At 36.3% G+C, this 25,896-nt stretch overlaps 1 protein-coding gene across 32 annotated transcripts in view; it reads right to left on the bottom strand.

Moving 5' to 3' along the window:
* The window catches only part of CSDE1 (cold shock domain containing E1), a 37,063-nt gene that overhangs the window by 7,643 nt on the left and 3,524 nt on the right, over positions 1-25,896 (bottom strand). Inside the window, exons 2-18 of one of the 32 annotated variants that reach the window (XM_070487082.1) lie at positions 20,448-20,834; positions 20,059-20,093; positions 16,984-17,086; positions 14,291-14,419; positions 12,408-12,606; positions 11,293-11,402; positions 10,800-10,892; positions 10,083-10,180; positions 7,776-7,857; positions 7,304-7,432; positions 7,060-7,185; positions 6,228-6,440; positions 5,226-5,366; positions 4,978-5,142; positions 1,812-1,919; positions 1,024-1,199; positions 288-400 (exon numbers count right to left, since the gene is read on the bottom strand). In XM_070487082.1, coding sequence (XP_070343183.1) covers positions 288-400; positions 1,024-1,199; positions 1,812-1,919; positions 4,978-5,142; positions 5,226-5,366; positions 6,228-6,440; positions 7,060-7,185; positions 7,304-7,432; positions 7,776-7,857; positions 10,083-10,180; positions 10,800-10,892; positions 11,293-11,402; positions 12,408-12,606; positions 14,291-14,410 — 1,873 coding nt within the window. In that variant the 5' untranslated portion in view covers positions 14,411-14,419; positions 16,984-17,086; positions 20,059-20,093; positions 20,448-20,834. Of the gene's footprint in view, positions 1-287; positions 401-1,023; positions 1,200-1,811; positions 1,920-4,977; positions 5,143-5,225; positions 5,367-6,227; positions 6,441-7,059; positions 7,186-7,303; positions 7,433-7,775; positions 7,858-10,082; positions 10,181-10,799; positions 10,893-11,292; positions 11,403-12,407; positions 12,607-14,290; positions 14,420-16,983; positions 17,097-20,058; positions 20,094-20,447; positions 20,835-25,896 lie in introns of those variants that run through there. The other 31 variants (XM_070487083.1, XM_070487084.1, XM_070487094.1 and 28 more) reach the window with 31 other exon arrangements.

A 25,896-nucleotide genomic window follows, 5' to 3' on the forward strand; every position in this document is an offset into this window, starting at 1 on the left:
AAATGACCTAAAATATCTAGAACAGTAGTTCTCAAACTTCCGTGTACATCAGAATCACCGGAACGATTTGTTAAAACAGACTCCCCATCCCCAGGGTTTCAGTAGGTCTGGGGAAGGGTCACAGAACTTGTATTTCCATCAAGCAGCCAGGTGATGCTGCTAGATCTGGGGACTACACTCAGAGAACACTGATCTAGAACAATTGGGTTTTTGCTCCCTATCCCACCCTATCCCTTTATCTCTCACCCAAAGCACAGGCTGACTAACTACAAGTCACAATTCATTACCTGAGTGTGTTTTGTTCACTTTTTCTGCACTGACTTTGTTGCCTTTGCCTTTGGACAAGCTGTACTCGACCATGTCCCCCAGTTCCAGGCTATCGACATCACCAGAGAACTCACTGGGGGGAAAGGAAATGACAATTTGAATAAGCAATTACCACAAACATCAACAGTAGCAAGTAGTCTTTATTTCTTCTATAACAACATTCATGGTGTGCTTACTTATGCTGGATACTGTTTTTAAGCACATTATATGTATTGACTCGTTTAATCCTCAGAAACACTCTATGAAGAGGTACCATAATAAACCCTAGCTTCACGATAATGAAACTAAGATACTAGGAAGTTAATTTCATTCAATAAAAGTTACAAAACTAGTAAGCAGCAGAGTCTGGATTCAAACTCCAACTGTCCGGTTCTAGGAGCCCATGCCCTTAACCATTATGCTATATTATAATACCAAATCAAATATACAACTCTCTGGTAGCAACATATAAAAGAGTATTCTTTCACTGAAGCAGAAAGGCTCCTATCCAATGTTCAAGCATCCAGGCTTTTCTATATCTTTTGGCCACACATTCTCTATATAAAGGTAGATGATTAATTTTAGTTTATAAATTGCCATAATTTTACCAATATAAAATTTCTGATTAAAAATATAACCACCTAATAGTAAACATTTTTTAACTTCAAAACCAAAGGATGCATGGTAAGCTCTAACTTCCTAAAAGGCATTCCTCACCTGTAATGGAAAAAGATTTCCTTATCATGATTGGCTGTTTCAATAAATCCAAAATTATCCTTCAGAGTTGCCACATAACCCAAGAGCCTCTTGGAGTTGGAATTACGACCTAAAAGTCGCACACAAGTTGCAATCTGCTGTCCAGGCCTCTGTTTGTCACTAATACTAAATTCAACCTGTGAAAAACAAGGATGCTCATTAATAGCACATCATTTAGACACCAAGCTCCTTAACGCCTTAAGCTCCATAACTTCCCCAAACCATACTTTGCACTCCAAATATTCTTTGTAAATACTCTGATGGAATAGATTTTCACCAGACTTCTAAGTCTCATTCCATTTTCACAAAGGATCAAATTTTATTCTCCAATGTGTATTCCTTATAGATTCTTAATTTCTCTAAAGGAGGGGTATCAGAAAACCATAAGTACTAAGTATGAGAAAAACGAAAAGCAACGTAAAATCTTTGGTGTGATTTTACTTTGATGACGTTTCAGTGACTGTTTTAACTTTCTCACCAATACTATTAATTTTATCTAAGCTAATTGATTCAGGCATATCTTATACAATGCTTAAATAGTGACTCCTCAAAAAGCTTTTAAAAAGACCTTGCTAGATCCTATTCTAATTGAATAAGCTGCTTTTAAATAGAAAGATGTTCATACATTAAACCTGTAGGCACAAAAAATTGTAATAAAAACTTGGCAAAACTTAAACCATTTTCTAGGCTTTATGTTTAAGATGACAACCTTTAACCCTCCCTCTCTCAAATAAGCAGAATTATCTTGCCTTATCTCCTATTTGAGGGGAAGTAGATCCTTCCACATCCTTGGCTTGAAAAGCAATAGTCAATTTCACTCCACAATCATCATAAGCAATAACACCATCCTCAGCCTCCTAAAGAAAGAGAAAGTCAGAATACAACGAAAAAAACCAGGAGCAAAAAAGCAATATAAGCAGCTACAGTTCTTAAAGACCGTTGAGGCAAAGGATTGGCAGGGCTGTAGGGATTTCCTACTCCAGCGTTCTCTAACAATAATAGAATTTTATATGAATAAAGTGGTAGTGTTGCCTTAACCCAGGACTGATTCAATCTGCTGTAACTGGGTCTTCTAGTCTTAATAACCTAATTTTTGCTGTTGAGGAGGAAAAAAGGAAAAACTTATTGAAAATTTACAATATGCTCATTCTATACTTCTCTTAGCCAATCAGAAATCAAATTGGGCATGTATTTTCAACCAGGTAGAAATTCTGTCGGGCAGGAAGATTTTGTAGTGCCTATTGTGAATCTCCTATAGTATCTCACAGTGTTTCATACATAATGTTAATCAATATATTTACCAATGCATGAGAATTTAATTTGGTACAGGATCTAGCACAGTTCAGGGCACTGGATATGCAGGCAAGTGATTAGGTTATGATACACTAATGTTTCCATAATAACACTTAAATTGCTGAATACGAGAAAGATTAGCTCCTCAAAAGTGAGAAATTTCAGGTATGTCATATAGAATCATACAGTAAACAACGACATTGTATAGCCACTACATAAATTATAATGTTTCTATGGTTTCAACTATCATTTCTATGGGGATTAATGCCCACATCCCTAGTCTAGCTTTGACTCCTTTCCTAAGCTCCAGAACTTATTACTATTACATATTCAAAATCAGTTAATTTCTACTCTTCTACCATTCATACTCCATTTATAACTATTATATAATAATATTTACTGAACATTTATAATGTACCAGACATTATGTTAGGCACTTTGTACTATCAAATTTAATGTTACAATAAAACCATCTCTACAATTACTCTTATCTCTCATTTCACAAATTAGGAAAGTCTTAGGAGGGTAAAAAAAATGTGACTTGCTGTATGCCTTAAACTGATACAGTGATGCATCTTATTTCCCAATAAAACTGGAAAAAAAATCAAACAAAAACAACAAACTTGACCAAGGTTATATAGCCGTACAAAATGATGCTAAGGATTTGACTTTGGTTAAGTCAAGAGTGATGATGTCAGTCAATTCAAGCCTGACTCCAATGGCATCAACTCTTTTGCAAGTCAACCAAACTCAAAATCTCAGCATTTTTGTTCTCAACTCTTTTCTAGCCGTTAACCTCAATATCCAGCCAATATACTACATACCAAGTATATTAAACAGAGATAAGACAATCCCTGCCTGCAAAGAGTCCAGTCTAGTAGAGGAGACAGATTCATAAACAGGTTAAGTGTAATATACTATCATAAGCCCAATACTAAAGGACTTACTAGGATACAGTGTTGGCCTAAGAAGAAAATAACAACAAAAGGGCAGGAAAAGTCTCACACAAAGGCTGTCTTGATCAACCCAGTTTTCCCAGAGACATCTGGGAAGCAGGCCATTCCAAGAGCTAAAAGCCATTAAAAATACGGCCCAATGAATTTTATTTTTCTTATTGTTAATAGCACCATCAGCCACTTGTGAAATTCCTAGTATGGGCTAGGCACTGTGAGGGGTTTTTAAACAAAACAGGAGACAAAATTTTTTTTTTTGCAGGGAAAGATTCACCCTGAGCTAACATCTGTTGCCAATCTTCCTCTTTTTTTTTTCCCCGCCTCAAAGCCCCAGTGCCTGGTTGTATATCCCAGTTGTAAGTCTTCTAAGTCTCCTATGTGAGCTGCCACCACAGCATGGCAACTGACAGATTGAGGTGGTGTGGTTCCATGATCAGGAAACAAACCTGGGCTGCGGAGTGGTGATAGAGCCAAACTTTAACCCCTGGCTCATCAAGGCTGGCTTAAGACAATAATTTTTTAAGTTTAAAAACTGAAGCTCAGAGGTGAAGTAACTTTCCAAGCTACAAAATAAGTGGTAAGCAAGCTGCTCTCTCTGTTCTTTCTGGCTCCTAAATAGTTATTTCTAAAATTACCTTACTTTCCACCATCTCTCTCATGGATCTTTTCTTGTCTACATCCATTATCTCTGTCTCTAGTGCAAGGACTATCTAAACCATTAAATAATTTCCTATCAAGCCTCTTGTCTTTTGTCTTTCTCTGCCCCCTTCTAGGGTTAACAATATAGCCATTATCTTCCTGAAGTGCATACCTGATGTCATTTTCCAACAGAAATCTTTTTCTGAATACAGAACAAGGTCTAAATTCTTTAGAGTAGCAATCAACACATTCTCAATCTAGCTGTGTCCTGATTTTTCATCCCATTTCCCCTACTCACCTCCATCCAAGAAAAATAAACCCATCTTCCTGTCAAACTACTTAGCGCTTTCTAAAGAAACCCTGGATTTTTCTTACCTGTACCATCATTACTCTTGTGAGGAATGTTCTTTCCTCATTTATCACTACCTACTAAATGCCAATGCCTTAGTAAAATCACCCCAGGTCCTGCCAGTTTAGAATTAATTTTCACCAGAGCACTTACTGACTTTTTATGCCAACATTTTCTATATGAATTATCTGTTTCTATACAACTCTCAATTTATTTACTTGAGAGCAGAAGCCATCTTAGACATCTTTCTATTTTTTATTCAGAGGATTTTTCAATAAATGGAGTCCAAATGTGTGAAGTGAGTCTACCCAAATTTGAAAGTTAAACTGCTTGGTCAGTAAGTTCTATCATTTTAGATGAGTGGTTCTCAACTGGGGTGATCTGGGGACTTTGGGTAGTATCTGGAGACACTTTTGCCTGTCATACAGGGGGAGGAGAAAAAGAGAGATATTGGCTTCTACTTGGTAAATGCCAGGGATGCTGTTAAACATTCCACAAATGCCTAGAACAGCTCCTCCCGCAAAGCATTATCCAGCCCAAAATGTTAATAATTAGTTCACTGTTAATATTACACAGAATTCTGAAAGAGAGAATATCCCATTATTGTGTGGACAGTGGTTGCCTTTAAGTAGTAGAAGAATAAAGAGATACAAAAAATCATTTTGATCATGTAAAACTTACCTTTTCTTTGCCTTTATTTGGGCTAGTGGTTTTAGGATTGGAAAAAGTGGCTTCTTTTTCTACAGTGCCCATAAAACGATGATCTGAATGGGAATGGAATGAAACCGTGCCCTTGGGAAGCTTTTTAATCCTAATAGCATGATTTCTTTGGGCAGAGAGCATATCCTACAAATGATAAACAAAAGTAACTTTAACTGAAAAAGGAAGCATCAAGAAAACCCCTCATATTCTTGTCAAAAACTACTCACAGGAACCACAGTAAACTCTACTTCATCTGCAATATGGAGCTGGTTCCCATCCAGGATTTCACTGAAGTGGAAGAACATGCGAGCATCACGATCCACACACTTGATGAAACCAAAGCCATCTCTCATGGCAGCAATTACACCCTGAAACGCAAATAATATTTTCACTGGCTGTGAAGCATGTCAAGACAACAACATTCAAGTTTGGAAACATCAAGTTAAATTCATTAGGAATTTTTTGTATTAATGACCCAAATTCTGTATCCACATTTTAATTTTTCCATTTAAATACAAATTCACTGTATTCCATAAAGTAAGTTAACCTCTGAGCAACTGTCTGAGACTCCCCATGTACTAGAAAGTTATCATATTTGACCATAAACACATGCACATAATTTATTCCATTTAATTTAATCCTCAATTCTGTGAACTTGGTAGTATTACCCCGTTTTGAAAGATGAGGAAATTGAGGCAGAGAGAGGTTAAACAATTTGTCGAAAGCACACAGCTAGTGAGTGGCAGAAACCAGGATTCCAAATAAGGCCCAAGCTTTATGACAATATAACTTCCAGAAATTTAGAAGATATACCCACTAAAAGGCATTTGAAAAGCCCTGCTGTGAAAACGAAATCTACTTAACTTTGTTTACTCTAGTGTTTACTAAACATCTTAAGGAACAGTTTGGGAAAATCTACTTTCTACAATGATGGACTTGAACCTTCTCAGTCTTCATGTTTAAGGGCCAGAGAATCACTGACTCTCAAAAGTCCTTAGAAATCATCCTGTCCAGATTTCTATTCTAAAGCTTTTTCACCTTTGTTTTAAGATAACTGGCAGAGTTAGACGTCAAACCAAGACCTGATTCAAATGTCTGTGTTCTTTACCATCTTAACACGGTAACTGCCCAGGATCACTAATTTTGAGTTTTCAATATAGTATTACCACCTTGAATAAAACAATGCCCCCCCAATACTGGATACATATCTTATAATGTACAACACTTACCATTTCTCTGGCTTCATTAGTGAACTGAAATGTATTTGACAGAACTTCTATGTTGGTTGCTCGTTCTAATTTGTCACGTCGGTCTGTTGAAATATTAAACCTAACATGGTCACCTTCCAGCAGGGTCACCTTGGATTTTGTATCTTTGTCTCCAAAGGGAAGTTCTTTAGGAATCACAAAGTCAACTTTGATGCGTCCTGGCAATGGGTCATTCTGATGAGAGGGAAAAACTATTTTAGCTGGAGATTTCTCATCCTTCCTAGTTCTAAGTCAAACAAGAAGAACACACAGCAAACCCACATTATTTATAATAGACAGTTCCCTCAAGGGAAAAACAGTGTTGAGAACATAAGTCCAATTTGAAAGCTTTGTGTTCTATGGTCAAATGATACAACCAGACATTCACAACACTGCAGTTAAGATCCTGCATACTGATATTGACAGATTTTATTTAAGGAAAAGAATTTCAGTCTTTTATGTTTCATATTTCCTTAGCAATGACATCCCTGGTCTCATCTTCTCACTTCTCCCACCAAAGAAACAAACTGGGGTCGGGGAACAAATGCACACCCAAACTGTTTTTTTCCCAATTTGACTGGTGTTTCTTCTTTTGTCCCTTTTTCCTTACCACCCAGTAAAAAACAAACAAAACATATTCATGAACGTAATCAATGGTTTCTCATTTAGTTTAATTATACATATCAAGAAATATTTAATTGTTCCACTATCTCAGAATTACGTTAATCGAATACAATAAAATTTCCACATACCATACCATATCATTCTATTACTGCTGAGGCAAAAGAAGACTCTCCTGGAAAAAACTATTTACCTGGTTTTTACTGGGTACTTTTGGAATAACTTTGGTTACAGTTCCTTCAAAATGTTCAATGCTGATATCTTCAAAAATGACTGTTCCTTGAGGCAATAGTCTGACATCTGTTGCAACTTCTTTACCCTAAGTAAGAAGGGAGTTGGAGAGGAGGGGGATTAGGTAATTTTAAGTGTTTCCTAAAAATACAATTCACTACTGATCTTAAAAGAAGGCCAAAGATCAAGGTAGCCAACTATCTTACATTTCTGTCCTTGATTGTGAATTCCACGTCATCTCCAGGCTGTAAGGTTTCTAAGTCACCCTTAAATTCACTATAGTGAAAGAATATCTCTTTTACAACATCACCTCTTTCAATAAAGCCAAAGGCCTCCTAAAGTCAAACAAACAAAAACCAAAAAATAACAGAAATATTATGTACTATTCAGTGTACATATTTATGAGTACAACTTACAATCAATAAGCCCTTTCATAAAATTATATCACAGTGCAAACAAGATATTTGGTAAAGTCTAATAGTAATGTTATCAACTAAATGGCCTATTTTAAAGAATATAATGAATTAGTAACCAAGGAATTTTAAGAGATTACTTTTGAGTTTAATAGTGAAATATTTTTAAAGGGAAGACAGAGGAAAAGCAAAAGCCTTCAGTTTGAAGTATAAGACAAAGCAGTCAAAGAAAAAACTCAAGTTTCTCAAATTTGATGACACTTACCTTCATGGCACAAACTACTCCCTGACAGCGGGCTGGTTTCTTTTTCAACAGCATAATGTTACGAGCACTTACAGCACCAGTACTAGAAAAGAATAATTGGGTGGGGATGGGGGGATTAAAGAGGGGTGAAAAACGCATTGGCTTGGTTAGATATGATGCGTCTAGAGAAACACCAGTTTTCTGTGGCCTCAAGAATTCTATGTCATCACTAACAGCAAATTTAAGGTTTATGACACCTGATCCTTTTCATATGGCTTCATATGCAAAGGACTTCTGCTGAAACTCCCTAGGCCTTCTAAATTGGGCACACATATATAGATAACTTTTCTCTTAAGCTATTAGAAGAATATCATGGATACATGATGTTCTACTCTGCTTTCCTATTACATAACAATAGAAGTAAAGCCACAAATTGGGTGCAACCAACAACAGGGAATACTGAAGTTTTAGGAAGGTCATTCATTGAACAAATATTTGAATAGGTATTATGTGCTGCAAAAGTACTGGGGATACAGATATGAATAAAATGTGGTCCCTGTTTGCAATGAGCGCTGAATTTAGTAGCTATCCCATCATCATTATTTCTGATTAAACAGCCATAAAAGAAAGTTGAGTAAATGCAATGATTATAGGAGAAATTTGCCATGCTTTAAAAAATGACATTCACCTTCATTGAAACTGGTTTGAGACACCATGTTGCTATACTGTCCCCATCTCTAAGCAGCAGCAATGTAAATTTGAGTTCATTTTAAAGATGGCAGAACTTAAGTCACAATGGTATTTGTTGGTGGAGTTGTTTAAGAAGAGTTGCATACTAAGGGATTACTTCCCTTAATTCTTCAAGGGACAAATTGTAACCCAATTGTGCTTTTTATTTAAAAAATTTAACAAACTAACAAAGACACTGGAAAAATCCTAACTGCCTTTGCAACTTACTGCAGTGAAAAGGCTTTAGGGCCAGATCAAGTTTTAAATGTCTGCTATTTAAAAGCTGTATGACTTTAGGCAAGTTACTTTATGAGAAACAAATCTCATTTTACAGATGAAGAAATTTTATCAGGTGAGGATGTTCTGAGGATTTACAACTATACATGAAGTATTTACTTGCTTGGCACACACAAGAACGTAATAAAGCCCTTTCACTGGCTCCCCACTCAAACTCAAGCCCTATCCCCTAGTTTCCTACTTGAGATTAAATTGAGACTTTCAGACCGACACTAGTAACACCCACAACTTGATCTAATTCCTTCTAGTCTCATAAGAAAGAAAGTTCAAGGCTAATAATTCTGCACATGCTCTTGGGACTCTTCTTTCCTTATGCTTTTGGAAAGTGCCTTTCTAGCACTTTCTCCAACTTCCTATTTTTGACTTCCTTCTGTACTTGTATCTCTTGTCTCTCCCACCCCAAAATAAAAATCATCATCCCTGGGCTTTCTTTACACTTCCCTTAACTGTTAATGCCGATGAATTCAACAACTATTTATTAGCTTGTCTCACACTCACACATGCAACTGCATATTCATATCGCTACTCAGAAATACCCACAGACATCTCAAATTCAAAATACCAAAATAAGTCTAATTTTTCCCCCACCCTTAATACTTTCGCTTTTATCTCCTTAGTCCAGTTAATGGTATCATCACCTGTCCAGTAGCCCACGCCAGAAAAATGGCATTTGGGATTCTGCTTCCCTGAATTCCAATACACACCTCTTTCTAATCAATTACAGAGCTTGATGATTTTATCTTCTCAATGTTGACTTGACTTCTCCATCCAACCACTCCTGGCCTATCTATATTAGGCCCTTATCTTTCATATTAACTCTCATATTACTGCTGCTAGTCCAGAGCATCCCTACTCTCCAAAAGTCTACCACCTTCACTGCTTCCAATCATGTAAACCAATTATATCCCTTCATTTAAAATCCTTCAAGAGTCCTATGCTTATGGAATAAAGCTCAAACTTCATCTCTCTACGAGCCAGTCAATTTAATCAACTCAAATTTCTGGTTCCTTCCCCAAAATACTTCCTCTCCCCAGAATGCTCTCAAGTGACTTGACACTCTTCCCTCAAAACTTACATCAAGCACTGCTGCTTTTGCAAACTCAACACTGACCTCCAGAACAGCTCTGACCATGTTTTAATTACCTTCCTATTTCTGACCCCTTACACAGCAACCATCATAGAATAGACCCTCAAATGCTTAGCTGATAAAAGATAACAAAAATTATCCAGATTTACAAGTTAGGTTTTTAACTAATTCAAATTTCTTATAAAAAATCACTTAGGTGGGAAAAGAGAACTTACTGTTTATTGTTATCAATTACAAAGTTTATTTTATCTCCGGTTTCCAGCTGAACGTTCCCTTCGACATCTTCAGGGGTATAAGTCAGATAAAACACTTCCTGTGAATTAATAAGTCATTATTACTATATTGACAAGATGCATGTTCACTGTATACTGTGATTTACTTCGTTAAATACCTCAAACTGGCATTTAAAAAGCCAAATTTAAAATTAAATGCTTTATGACAAGTACATTGTTTTACTCATATAAACACACACTTCCCCTCCATGATGCTGATGACTTCTGCGAGTCCACAGCTGAGCAGCAACCCAACTTCAAAAAGCTTACACACGTGGAAGCATTTGCCCAGAGACTGTAGTTACATTTCAAAAAAACAATTTTTATATAAGGCATTCCAAACAAAAAAGCTGGAGTTAGTGCTTAAAAGAAACCAGAAAAAAGGTCCCACTCCCACAACCCCCAAAAAAGTGCATAAAAGGAACATTTTACCTCAATGTTCTAACTAAGGTCACACTTGGGCAAGCTAAGACACTTGGAAGTCCTATGGATTTTTTTCTTTGCAATTTTTTGATTATGTCGCACTCAAAGTCTCTCAGACACCAAATTTAAAACTGATTTTATCAACTGCAGCTTACGTTTTCTATTTTGAATTTTAAAGTACGCTTATAGATCACATGGTGGATCAGGCAAAGGTTTAAGAAAAATACACAAGTTTACCCCATTACGTTCGTAGCATACACTCCCTGTTGGACTCTGACCCGGGGCAGCTGGAGATTTACTCTCTAAGTTGTGAGGAACAGCGCACACAACCTACCAGTCAAAAAAAAAAAAATTTCCATTGCTAATCATTTCAGGAGCAGCACTGTGCAATATAAACTGAATTTTAATATCCTCTATACTAGACATAGGGATGCATTTTAATATGATCCACAAGAGGATGTCATGCTGCCAAGTTTCAAACTTACAGTACATGAATTGACTGTAAGTATAGACTTAGGGTTATATGTAAAAACCTAAATTGAGTCTTGACCATATTTTAATTCAGGTCAAGAAATGCCAGTGCTTCTGATTTAATTTTAAAATAGTAATCTTTATATACTATAGCTCTCTTACGTGCAAACTGAGGAGATGGGGAGAATCTTCCCTTTCTAATGTGAAAGATATGCAAATGCAGGGCCCTAAGAAAACACAAAGCTTCAAAGTCACTAACTTGTCCATTAATTCGTTCTTCAGGGAGGATTTCTGGTTTTATCTTCACCAGTTTAACAGCAATGGGTTTCCCAGTCCGCCGGTCAGATGATACTTCGAATTCAACATCATCTAAAATAAACAAAGTGGTGTTTGTTGGGCTAATTTTGGCAAAATGGATCTCACTTTCAAGCTAAACTTAATGTAGCATTTGAGTTGCCTCAGACCAGTGATTCTCAAAGTGTGGTCCCTGGACCAGCAGCAGCAGCACCTGGGAGCTTAGTAAATGCAAATTCCTGGGGCCCATTCCAGACCTATTCAAAGACAAACTCTGTGCATCAGGTACAGCAATCTGTTTTAAGAAGCCTTGTGGATGAACTCTGATACATACTAATGTTTCAGAACCAGTGCTTTAAACTAAGACAGCCACACCTTAGTCTTAGTTTTCCTGGCATTTACAAAAACTACCAATGAGGCAATATAACAATCACGAGGGTTGGCAACTGTTTTTTTTAACCTCTCTCTTTCTGTACTTCAGTTTCCTCATCTATAAAGTGAGGATTAACCAAAATAATGATCTTGCAGGGCTCAGAGTATTTAGCGTGCCCAATACTTATGTTAACTATTATTCTGACTTTTTTCTCAATATTTTTAAAAATAGACATTGAGACCTTGTAATGTCAGTCCTTTAATAAGTCATACATTTTTACATGTGAAAGTGTTTTTTATGGTGTCAGCCAAGACGAATTTCCATAGACCAAGTGGTGACGTTGTTTAAGAGTTATTTTTTCAGGTACTACCAAAAAAAATATCTAGTAAAATAATCCAAACTAATATTATAAAAGTTTAACATTTTCACTGGGCTAAAATCTAACATATAGTTAAATAGTCATTATTAGGGTAAATCACAATTAAATCTTCCAAGTATCTATTTAAAAAATACTCAAAGATAACTTTCAATTAGTCTTCCATCCTTCAAAAAGACACCACCACAATAGAAATCAGGACTCTGCTAGTTTATATAGACATAAATGGTATAATTAAAAGGCGAAAACTATAACACTTTGATCTCATGAGCAAGTTGATATGCAACAGAAATTTGTGATTGGCTTTTTAAAACAGAGAATGACAGATTACCTCCTACTTTTAAGTCCTGCAGGTTGCCATTATACTGTGAACAGTGGAAGAAAAGTCTAGCTTGACGTTCTGAACACTGAATAAATCCGTAAGAGGTCAGGAGTTTTTCAATAACCCCCGTTTCACGCAGTGCTGCTGAAGTACCATTGGGGTACCCATTGTGTCCATTGTTGTGGAGAAGATTTGGATCAAAGCTCATCTGTTTTAAAAAGAAAAAGAACTCAATATATACAGATCTGTACATTATCTCTACAACATACTAAATCTGATTATCACCAAATTTTTAATATAGAAAGGCAAAAAAAATAAAGGTAAAATAGGTGAAGAGAAGATTACAGGCTTTTATTTTTGAAATGTTAATTTAGATAGCAAAATATTTCAGAGGAAATAATTTGAATTATTTTAGGGAACTGTCCCAATTTATGGTAGAATATTCACTTACCAAAGAAACAGAATTTCTGGAGTTTAATATTAAGGTAAAGCAACTACATACGTAAAAGCTGCCTTTACGTTAATTTTACATTACTAAAATAAAAGAATTCAGAACAAAGGTAACTAATATTCAAGGGATGGCAACCCAAACTATCAGGACACTTCCTTAACAAGTTTAACAATACCTATTTTGAAACTTAAATAGAAACTTTAATACTATTTGGTAAGCCATGCATCTCGAAGGCATTATTTAAGTTAGTAGAGATTAAAACAATAAACTTTCTATGCAACACTTATTTCAAACTAGAAAATATCAGAGTAACGCATGCTTAAGTCCTTTAACGGAAGACAAGCCAAAATAGTGAGAAGATGAACTCCAAGACAACAAAAGCTCTTCAAGTCTAAAAGTGTTCAATCAGTTCAGTTACATTTCAAGAAATCTTTTCACCTGTTTCAGACACTCATGAAATTTCTAAATACTGTCATTTTTTTCTATGATTAGAAAAAGCAGAAGAACACATTCTTTAGTGAAAAGAGCTACTAAAATGTAATGCAATGGAACCTGTTTAGATCATCAAATACTGTCTATCACAATGGGTACTTCATTTTACCTTATTTGAATAAAACTATAGAAACAAATTATTTTATTAATTTAAGTGAAGCATAAAACAGGACAAAATCCATGGCAAAGGCTAGGTCTACAAGTGATTTACTACGGCAGCAACATATACATCTTTACAACTAGTTTTCACCTTTTCATGGAAAATTTGATTTATAAGCATTTTCATTTAAGTGTGACAGGAATTATTAATAAAAATATGTCCCCTCAGAAAAAAAAATTACTAAAATTCTAGAAAGATCAACCCAAGTATAAGTAGTTAAACAGTGTCTGGGATGGCCAAATTATGCAAATCAAAGCCATCATATCTGTAGGCAGTTAAGTTCCAGTTCTTTCATGCCAGACATCATCCTTTGTTTGACATATATTAACTCATTTAATTTGTACCAAAGCCCACTAGAAAGTAATATCCCCATTCTATCAAAGAGGAAACAGACACAGAGGTTAAATGACTTGCCAAAGTCAAATGGTAGAGGATTCAAACTCAGAACGCATAGCTCTATAATCTGGGCTCTAAATTAGGGTTTCTCAAACGTAAGTTACCTGGCTATCTGGTTAAAATATGAAATCTGATTCAGTAGAGGCAGCTATTTGAGATTCTCCACTTCTAACAAGCTCGCAAGGCGATACCAATGCTTTTGATTCTTGCACATATTTTGAGTAGCAAGGCCCTGAACTATTAAACTTATCTTTCAAGATTCAAGGTGAAGGAAATGCTTAGAGAAGTTAGAAAGTGAGTTTGCAAGGTATTTCAACCAAAGTGAGTGGCCCTCCTAAGTCATGCTCTTAACACAAAGCAAAATAAGCTGGGATGACTGCTTCCCTGACTTACAGATCTCTGATACATGGGGGTCCTCTTTTGTTTTTTAGTCCCAGATGAGGTAGAAGATAAAGGTAAAGAAAGTGAAGGAGGGGGATGAGGATCTGATGACACAGTAAAAACGTTCTCCATCTCAAACAGCTGTGATAACATAGCACAATGTTTATAACTATGATCAAAAACAATTTAACACATTCGACAGTCAACCTGTACATCTCTACAGATTTATCGTTAGGTTACCTTAGGAAAATATAATTCATTTAACCAGATTTCTACTGATGAAATAAATAAATTATAGCATTAACATTCAAAAGGTCAAACTGAAATGTATTTCTTAAAGCCCTTACACAATCCCTAATCCCTAATCCCTAGAATTTACAATTTTTAAAATGCCATAAGGACTCTCCGGTGGTTGCTACAGTGAGACAATTGTGCCCAATTTTCTCTCAATGTCCAACAACTTTACATAGAATCCAATATTCTCAATCACTTGTCTCCCTCAAGTACAGTACACACAGGATAATCCAATAGGGTATGGGAAGAAAATACTAAAAGTATATATATTTTTGTCCAGAGATAAAAACGAGCTTTTATAAATACTTATTATGTATATAAAGGAGAGGCCTCACTGAGTTGGTATGTCACATCATCTCACATCAATACATCACTCAGGTATTCAGAGGGAAGAATGGAGAACTCCACGAGAGGTTGATGGTGAAGTCTTCACTCAATTCATTGGCTTTCAGCCTATTACAGTTCATACTTGCCTAATTAAGTGGACAAATTTAGCTATCTAGTTTAACTAAACTACCCTCACAAATAGACAAATGGTCGACAAAGATTCCTAAGAATCTTAAATAGAAGATAATGCTAATAAGACAAGCACAGAGTATGAGAACTGATACTTCTAATCTTAGTTTTGGTTCTTTAACCTCCACATTATGAAATAAACAACCTTCTGAGATGTGACACGTCTGCCAAAATGTTAAGATCAAGACTGATACAGACCTATACTAGTAGCAATAAAACACAATACATGTACACTGTTCCTCAGATATTAATTTATGATAGTATAGTTTTTACATTAAACACTTATAACTAAGCAGGCAGACATATTTCTAGTGAGGGTGGAAGTTTCTGCACTGTTAACAGGTAAACCATTTTTATAATATTGCTTATTTCACCTGTCCTCTATTTGTAGCATATGTTTTACAATGCAAATACAGCTGTATAATCACACAATTTATATGTACATATATATACATATATGTATAATACAAACGTACATATTGACTATACACGCTCTTACTAACAGTACGATTAAATTAATTTGAAGACCACTACTCTAGATCCCTGACATGTTAGGTCACAAGTTCCAAGTTGTGCTTCCTTTTTGTTTACGTTGTAGTTCTTATTATCATACAAATGAGAACACAATAATATGATCTGTAATACACAGGCCAAGTTGCGAAAACCACATTCTCAAGTCTCCAGTTCTACCACACATTCCTGCAAGTAGGGAGTAAAACTCCTGTTGTTCTAACCCTAAGGGAAAACGAACCAGAATAAGAAGGAATTAGAGCAGTCATTTTCTTCTAAGATTCTAAACTGTTCTCTAACAAGGGTGCTGAAATTTAGGCTGTATTGCTCAAGTCTCATTTTACCTCTAATTGCACATCAAAATAGAATTGAAAAAGAGTGTTCCCCCTTCTCCTAGCATCTTTCCTGACTTACGTTTCTTTCTCTAACCTTTATCCATTTGGGGGCATTTTTTTTTTTAAAGGGAAAAACATAACACTCAAGCAACTTTAGATAAGACAGTATGTTAACATCTTTTCCTTCAAAGACTTCCTAACAATTTGGCTAAACTATATTTCCACGGCATTGTAAATTTTCCTTAACCAGCACCACCAAAATTTTAAAGAAGTATCATTAAACAAAACGAAGTTCATTAAAAATAAAAAACCCACAAAAACCAAGACCACCAATTACACAATAGTAGGAGTCCAATGGAAAAAGTAGATAGCTCAAGAAGGGATGTTTATAAAAAAGGAAGATAAAGACAAGACCAAAAAAAGGGGTGGAAGGTAATGACCAGTACGTAAATATTATTTGGCTTTTTTTAAATGGGGGGGGCAGGGAATCAATTTAGTTGCTCACCTCACAACATACAAAAAATTCCTGATGAACTGTATTAAATGCCTTAACAAATATTAAATAAAAATGCATCTATTTATAACATTTCTGGAAGGGAGACTTTCTAGGTTTGAAAGCAACAGAGAAAACTGCAAAGGAAAGGATCAATCAATATTTGATTATATAAAAAGTACAAGCTTTTATACTCAAACCTAAGGAAAACAAATACAAATATAAATATATCAGTGTATTAAAGAATTTAAGCAGATCAGTAAGAATTAAACTACTAGAATATAAGCTCCTTGAGGGACTTTTTTTCCAAAGAGAAATCCCCAGCATCTAGACACAACAGTGCTTGGCACGTAGTAGGCAGTCATTTGTTGAATTACCAAAAGACATGAAGACAAACAAATTAGTCTTAAAGTTCATTCATTAAACACAAAACATATGAAAAATTTCAATTTTGGCAATCAAAAATTTAGATAAAGTAAATTATTCATTTATCAAACCACCAAAGATAAAAGATTTAAAAACATTGAGAAAGTGGGCTAAGAACAATACGCTCGTACTTTTATGGCAGTGAGCTGGTGCAACCCTTCTGAAGTGCAGTTCAGCAACAGGTACCAGATGTGGAAGTACCGTCCTTATTAATTCCACTGCAGGAAACCTGTCCTGGGGAAATCTGAAATGTGAACAAGGCTTTACGCACAAATGTGTTCACTGAAATGTTTTAAGAACAAATTCCTAGAAACAATCTAAAGTCTAACACTGGTTCAAGAAGTCATAGTAACTTATATAAATGCTAAGCATTTATTAGAAAGGATGTGTGAAAATGCTTAGGCTTAACATGAAATGACAAGTCAAAAATAATAACAAAAAAGATATTTATATAGTATGATTTCAACCGTATTTAAAAAAGGAAAGACGAGAGAAGTCTAATTTAATGCTCACAGATGAGCAAACACTTAGAAGATGTCTTAAGGGCAAGAGCTAAAATAAAATGGTAAATGGGAAGAGAACCCAGTACTGACTGCATGGCTCACACTCTTAACCACTGCAACTCACACTGTACCAGAACTTGAGGGCTTACAATGCTTCAGCACTGTTCTAGGTTCTACTCATACAGCAGTGAACACAACGGACAAAAATCCTCAATCTCATGAAGTTCAGACTTTTTTTTAATATTTATTTTAAAATTGAAAAGTCATTTAACAGTATTAATCCCCTTTTAAAAAAAGAATTGGAAAGGGGCTGGCCCCGTGGCCGAGTGGTTAAGTTCGCGCGCTCCGCTGCAGGCGGCCCAGTGTTTCGTCAGTTCGAATCCTGGGCGCGGACATGGCACTGCTCATCAGACCACGCTGAGGCAGCGTCCCACATGCCACAACTAGAAGAACCCACAACGAAGAATACACAACTATGTACCGGGGGGCTTTGGGGAGAAAAAGGAAAAAATAAAATCTTTAAAAAAAAAAAAAAAAAAGAATTGGAAAGAATCTCAGGTCAAATTTAAACTTCACTTTTAATTCAAGAAATCAACTAAAGTTTCCTGAAGAACAAAGAACTAGAACCAAGACTGGCTTTTAGTTCTAATTCTTATACTTCTAACTTCTTTTTCTTTTTTTGGTGAAGAAGATTGGCCCTGAGCTAACATGTGTGTCAATATTCCTCTATTTTATGTGGGATGTCACCACAGAGTGGCTTGATGAGCAGTGCTAGGTCCGTGCCCAGGACCTGAACTGGTGAATCCCAGGCCACTGAAGTGGAGTGTGCAAACTTAATCATTACATCACCGGGCTGGCCCCTACTTCTAACTTCTATGGGATTGTTTCCTCAAAGGTAAAGATGGGGTGCAGAAATCAAGACTCTGTGCTTTGTAACTTTTTCTTGCGACATCTGAGTTTCCCCCCTCCTTGCCTTTTCCTAACCTAGTCTGCTTGGCTTCTACTGACAAGGGATTAGTTTAGAAAAGGCAGCCTGTGTCACTGAAAGTTTTAAAAAATGACTTGTAGGGGCTGGCCCTCGGGCCTAGTAGTTAAGTTTTTGGTGTGCTCCATTCAGCAGCCCAGGGTTCAGCTCCTGGGTGTGGACCCACATCACTCATTGGCAGCCATGTTGTGGCAGCAACCCACATACAAAATAGAGGAAGACTGGCACAGAAGTCAGCTCATGGCGAAGGTTCCTCAAGCAAAAAAAAGAGGAAGATGGGCAAGAGATGTTAGCTCAGAGTGAATCTTCCCCAGCAAAAAAAGAGAGACTTGTATTCTTAATCTAAACATATCTTTCCTTAACTTCCATTGCTCCTTTCAGTTTTCTGAATGTGCAACCGTTTTTCATACACTGTCTTCTGGATGTGTTCTAAACAATTACTCATTAAAGTGCATTTTGCTACTATTCTTATTGTACCCTGAACAATATACAGAGAGTACTGAGTATGTTTTTTGGTTCTGTAGACTAAAATTTCAGTAATTTTGTATGATAACTAAAAAAAATCTCTAGATCATTAATTAGCAAAATCAGGTTTTCTTCTTTTAGTACTTCTGTAACTGATCATTTGTTCCTAAAGAAAAAACTAATCTAATGCTTTTAAATTTCCTTTGTTGGACAATCTGGAGTTCCAACTTATAGGGATAATTTTTAATTATTAGGCTTTGTAATTTATCTTTTAAGCATTCTTCTATGTCCTTAATACTTACCCCACAGGGTGGTTGGAATGGTTAGATTAACTGCTGCATATAAAAAGCCTAGAACAGGTCTTAGCATATAAGAACTCACATAACTACTTATTACTAGGTCCTCTCAAAAAGCAGGGCAAGGAAAGAATCTGACAGCACATATCTGGAAACTTCTCTGAAAATAAGCCCATTAGTCAATACCTTTTAATGTATTATTATCCAACTTTCATTTCTCCATACTGACCATTATGCTATGAGATACTCTATCAAATATCCTTATTGAAAAGTCTTATTTTAAAAATCAATCAAGACATTTAAAGTTCCTGGTAATAGATCTCCATTAACTATCACCACATATATCTCCACGATATATCTTAATTTCAGCAAGTCTTCACCTAAACTTCCCTACTCCTATGAACTACAAAGGTTTCTAGCTTGGGCAATTGGAGAGACTAAGTCAATTCTCTCCAGGCTCATCTTCACATTTAATTGGTCATCAAGTCCTATCACTTCTACCATTAAAACATCTAGTGTCTACCTCTTTCTCTGCCTACACCCTAGCTTTTATCTTCCTTGTGTTCTACTCATTGCTCTTATCAGCTCTTCCCATTCTCACCCTCTCTCTTAAAAGTGGTACCATTTCTCTTTTAAAGATATCCTTATGAATATATAACTATAAAAACCAAATAAAGTGATCTCAGTTTTGAAATACAAAATCCATTAAGCCCTTCCTTATAAACATCTGATGACTTTCCTATAGAATAAATTCAAATACAGTGGGCCCTTCCAATCTGCCTCCAGCAAGCGTCCGTTTCCAGTTACTCACTCTACCCTATGAAACTCTTCTTCACTGTTTGTAATGGACTACTCAATATATACCACATGCTTTCAGATCTCCTTGAATCTACTCATCCTGTTACCTCTATACCTCTACCAGAAGACTCTTCTCCCTCTTAACAAAGTACTACTCACCTTCAAATGTTCCTTCTCTGTAGGTTTTCTTTACCCTAGGTTAGAAAGATGGCAAAGGTCAATCCTACCTGAAACTCTAACTTCTAAGTAGTACTGATAGAGCTTTTCTTTCTAAAAGACCAATACATCAAGAGATCTGCATGTATTAATAAGTATAATCTTGTGTGAAAAATCCCATAGTTTTGGCCATAAATACTGTCCTTGTCTAATAAGAGACAACTAATTAAATCGTCTAGTGTTGATATTTTCAGACTAAATAGCTGAGACTATAAATTGTTTTGAGAATAACTTCAGAAGAGAACAGATTAAGAAGATTTTACATTTGACCAAATAACTAGGAAATCCAGAATTATAAACTGATTCTTGCCAATACGAAACTACAAACCTACCTCGCAGTGATAATCAAATATTGCACTTTCAGTAGTATTTGCTGATTCTTCTTTTCCAGCACACGTTTCAAAGGATGAAAGTTGCTAGTATTAAAAAAAAGAGCGAGAGAAAATGATCTATCAAGCTAATAAAGAATACAACTGCTGCTGCACCGGGCAATCTCACAGTACAGCACTGAAGAAAACAAAGACTACTAGCAGCGTTGGGAAGTGCTCTTTCAAAGCTGTTGAGTAGGCACAAACTTCTTGTTTCAGATCAAGTGTTGTGTCTTCAACTTAAGTGTACTCTTCTTTGGTCTTGTTGGTTGTTTCAAGGTTTGTTCTTTGCCTGATCTGAACTTGAAGCAGCAGTTTCAGGTGGTAAAGTCTGTTCTGTTACACTTCATACTAGAGATAAAAAATGAAGACATTAAGTATAACTTACATAAAAGAATCAGGGACAGAGGATGGACAGAGGGACAACTCATTTGATTAACTCAGAATCACTGGTCAAGTATGTAATGCAGGAAACTTGGAAGCACATGCATTTGACCTTATTTGAGCAAACTCTCAAGTGCTAATGGATACCTCCTTTAGTATCACACTCAAAACTGGAAATTATTTCACAGTCCTTATTGACACCCCTCCCCAAATAAGGTATAAGTTACACAGCATAATATTGAATTTAGAACAAGCATTTTATAAACACCTAGCACTGTGTTAGGTATTGTGAAAAATAAAAAGTTCCTGCCATCAGGGAGTTTACACTCTTACTGAGAAGACAAGAGTTATAAACGAAGAAAAACCAGAATATAGGACAAAACGCCAAAAATTAATTTGCTCAACTAATATCTGGGTACCTAATATGTCACATACTATACTAGAAATACTCATTATTTATTCTCCACTGTATGTTCATCAGAGCAACACTATGAGCATAGTCAGAGAAGGCTGTTAATTAGAGGTGGAATTTGAGCTTAATTTGGAGAAATAGGCAGATTTTTAAGAGAAAGAAAACAGTTGAGTATTCTAGGCATAAAGTATTACATATATCAAGCCAGAGTATGCCACTAAATTCTAAGTTCATTGAGAGCCGGGACCTGTATGTGATTTTCTATGCCTAGCATCAACAGAGGTTTATTACATGAATGACCATGGCAACAAGTTGCTTCCTCTGAAACAACAGGCCAGCCTGGCTAGAAGAGAGGGCTGGGTTAAAGTGAAATGGGATATGCGGTGTGACAGGTGTACTGGAGCCAGATTATGAAGCATTTCAACTTGATGTAACAGGAAACAGAGAGCCTTAGTTCTTGATGAAAGGGTATTAAGTTTTGAAATCCTATGGGAGATGACTTAGTGAAGGAAACAGAGGAATCTCATTTGAGCTGTTGCCATAAACAGACGAGAAATGTCTATAAAGAGAAACAAGAGATAGGAAAAAAAAGAAATAAATTTATAAATAAAACCACAGAATTGTGCTTTATGCTAGCTATAAAAATGATTATTTCGCACTGACTCAAACGTTAACTAAAATGATTTATATGGGGAGAAGAAAAAGGTGGATTTGGTTTTAGATACGCCAAGAGATTAATAGTATACTTGAAAAACATCAGAAATAAGAATGACTATAAGGTGAGAGGTCAGAGCTGGTGAAACAGCTTAGACTAGGAGAACTCAATTCTAATTACTGATACTAGTAAAATGCCACGAACAAGTTTTTTAAACTCTGTTTCAGTTTCTCACATGCAAAATGAAAACTCAGTAATAGCTGATCTGTGGTCATTTTTTGTAGCCATACCTAACATTCCATGGCTTTATGTCGTTTCTTCAAATACCAAAAGTTACATATGTCCAATCTTTCAATTTTATTTGGATCATTTTCCTATTACCCAGACTAGATACATCTTTGAGCAACGGTTCTCAAAGCACTTGGGAAGCTTTAAAAAACACCGATGCCCAGTACCCACTCAAAGAGTAATTTAATTGGCTTGAAGTAGCACCACTGTTGTAAAGACCTTTGATTCCTCCCTCTCCACTTCCACACCCAATGTTGGAAGTCTTATCAATATTTCCTTCAAGATAGTTTTTTGTGTTCATTTTTTGTCCTAAATGACATATTCTGGTCCAGGTGTCTAACACATCTGCTAACTTCCAGTGTCAACCCTTTCCACTTTCTGCCACATAACACTGCCAGACTGATCTAAAACTCCAATTTCATCTCATTTTCTTGTTCAAAATCTTCAGTGATTTTTCCAGCAGGCTAGATGGGAAGTTCTTAATCCTGCCTGCACATCCAAGTCAAACACCTAGGCAACTTAAAAAACAAAAAAACAAAAAAACAGGGTCAGCCCCATGGCACAGTGGTTAAGTTCGGCACACTCCACTTCAGCGGCCCAGGTTCACAGGTTTGGATCCCAGGAGCAGAGCTACACCACTTGTCAGCCATGCTGCAGTGGCGACCAAGATATAAAAGTGGAGGACGAATGACAGATGCTAGCTCAGGGCTAATCTTCCTTAAGCAAAAAAACCCCAAAAATCCACAAAGCCTGGATCCCACCCTAAGATACTCATTTAACCTCACCAGGTTAGGTCCCAGGTGTTGGTATATTTTCTCTATACCCTCCTCCCCCAAGGTGTTTCTGACTTGCAGACAGGGTTTAAAATCCACCATTCAAGGTGTGTCTCTCCCCATCTTTACCCTCTACTGCTCTCCAGCTCTTCTCCTCCATAGGTGCATTTTCCTCCTTAATCCATAAACAGAACTCTTGGGAGATTCCTGAATTCTAGTCTTCTTTGTGTTTATGGGTGTTCCAACAAAGAATATAATTTTGCCTTCTTCAAGGTGGAAGAAAAGTCTTTCTTGACCATTCCAGCACAGGCTTATTACCTTAATTCCCACCACGAGGCAGTTAACTTCCACTGCCTGCATGGTTCTTTTTGGTATCAAATCATTTCTGCACTTTGCTTACTTCATGTTTATACATCTTGTTCCTCCAACTATATTTCAAATTTCTGAGAGACAAACTCAAGTTCTTTCTCACAGCCCCCTTTAGTGCCTAATCCAGTACTACTAAACTTAACCAAAGTAGAAACTAATACAGCAAAAAGGTAATTTAATCCATAATAGGTAAAAGACATCACAATTCAAGTGTAGACAGTTCTACCAACTTGTAAAAATTTTGTTTTGGTTAATTAAATAAAGTCTTAATTATCCAATCAAGAAATAATCTCGGGCCAGCCTGGTGGCGCAGCAGTTAAGTGCGCACGTTCCCCTTCAGATCCTGGGTGCCGACCTGGCACCGCTTGGCACACTAGGCTGCGGTAGGCATCCCACATATAAAGTAGAGGAAGATGGGCACGATGTTAGCTCAGGGCCAGGCTTCCTCAGCAAAAAGAGAAGGACTAGCAGTAGTTAGCTCAGGGGTAATCTTCCTCAAAAAAAAAAAAAAAAAGAAAAGAAAAGAAAAGATGTGGGTCTTGAGTATCAGATCCAGGTTTAATTGTGGGGGCCGGCCCAGTGGCGCAGCGGTTAAGTGTGCATGTTCCACTTTTCGGCGGCCCAGGGTTCGCCAGTTCAGATCCTGGGTGCAGACATGGCACTGCTTGGCACACCATGCTGTGGTAGGCGTCCCACATATAAAGTAGAGGAAGATGGGCACGGATGTTAGCTCAGGGCCAAGCTTCCTCAGCAATAAAGAGGAGGACTGGCAGTAGTTAGCTCAGGGCTGATCTTCCTCAAAAAAAAAAAAAAAAAAGAATCTCTTCTTTTAAAAACAGACTCAGTACACTGGTTTAACTTTAATATCTTAGGTCTATTTATGAACCAAAAGACCTCAAAACTGCTATCTGATAAAATAGGTGAGAATTTCATTAAACTGTTAAGGACAAGGTTGTTTGTATTATTGGTGGTGTGGGGGAGAGGAATCAAGAAAAACAACTTATCTTGAAAAACCTGAACTGGATTAAACCAGTCTAGGGTGTTGTATTATGTTAAGAACTGTCAGGTTTGTCACTTAGTAACACAGAAATAAGAGACTTCCAGAATCAAAAATCTGGAACATTGCAGGGCCAATCTCGGGCAATAATGAAGCCTATTAGGATCTATTAAAGCTCAAACAAACCCACCAACTATCATGAATAATTGACAGTGCTGAATTTCATTTCATTAGTATCTTTACAGCTTCAAGATTTCTATGGTTAACTAAATGTTTTTCAATCAATTCAACACTCAATGAATCACCTTAGAGGTACCCATTGGGTATTTTAATAAAATTGGCTATCCACTCAAGCCAAGATTAGTAACATTCATAGGTGGTATTGACAACTTCTTTTGCCTTAACCCTCTGGTAAGTGCATCCCCTCCATCCTCCCAAAAGCTAGATACATCTAAAGTCACATGAAATACCGTGTACCAATCAAAAAAACTAAGAACAATTTAAATGTGGATCTGAGTCTCCCTGATTGCTAAGTAATCAATTCCTTTCTCCTTTGCTATGTATGAAAACAGTATCACCATTAGTTAATTATCAACTATTATGTCATACTGTTTTAGGAGTTAAAGTTAATTCCTTTACTTGAACTGATATGCAAAGTTATTCCTTATTTCACCTGTCTCAAAATTATCATCACCTGTTTTATTTACGGTCTTCCCCCAGTTTGCTGCTTTATCTCACAAGCCCACCAGAAGCCAGGCACAAGTAGGCACTAAATTAATACTACGTGTTGAACTAACATTTATGTGGTCAGTAATCCACTTAAAATATATCACATAACCCAGTTTATCATTCTGATAAATTATTCTCAAAGTGTGTACAGCACTGACTTGGGGAGATGTTAACGAAAAGCTAAACCAGTCTACAAAAGTCTCCCCACCTAACCTACTTTCTTCAGAGTACCTTCTTCCTTTGAGAAGAGCAAAGACCCAAATAGGCAGCATGGAACTGAAAAGCTTCTCTCTCTATTGTTGATTTCTATGAATGATACCCTTGCCTTAACTTCCCAGTTCATATTTCTTGATGCATTAACTCAAGGCAAGTTTAGGTATATCCTATTTTGCTATAACCTATATAACTGAAGTGCTTAACAGGTTTTAATTCACTTTTACTCCAGAATATAAGGAAAATGATAAAGTTTAATTAACCCAATTTAAAACAATTTAAGTCATTGCCATCTTGAGAGGAAATAAAAGAAAAGCAAACTGCTGCAACTATCTTTTTGTATATATTTAGTAATAACAATTGTGCTGGGTTAACTACCTGAACAGCTACTAAGATATTTAAAATTATATATCCATCTATCACTTAACTGCTTTTACACACAATAATACTTTGAAATAGGACAAATGCCAGTGTGGGAAGAAGCTGAAGAAATGCTCCAGGCACAAACTCAGAGAATAGTATAGACCAGCACCATCCAGCAGAAACACAGCACAAGCCACATACGTAATTTACAATTTTCTAGTAAAGTCAAA

The sequence above is a fragment of the Equus asinus genome, chromosome 16 (assembly GCF_041296235.1).
Source record: "Equus asinus isolate D_3611 breed Donkey chromosome 16, EquAss-T2T_v2, whole genome shotgun sequence".
Classification (NCBI taxonomy): Eukaryota; Metazoa; Chordata; class Mammalia; order Perissodactyla; family Equidae; genus Equus; species Equus asinus.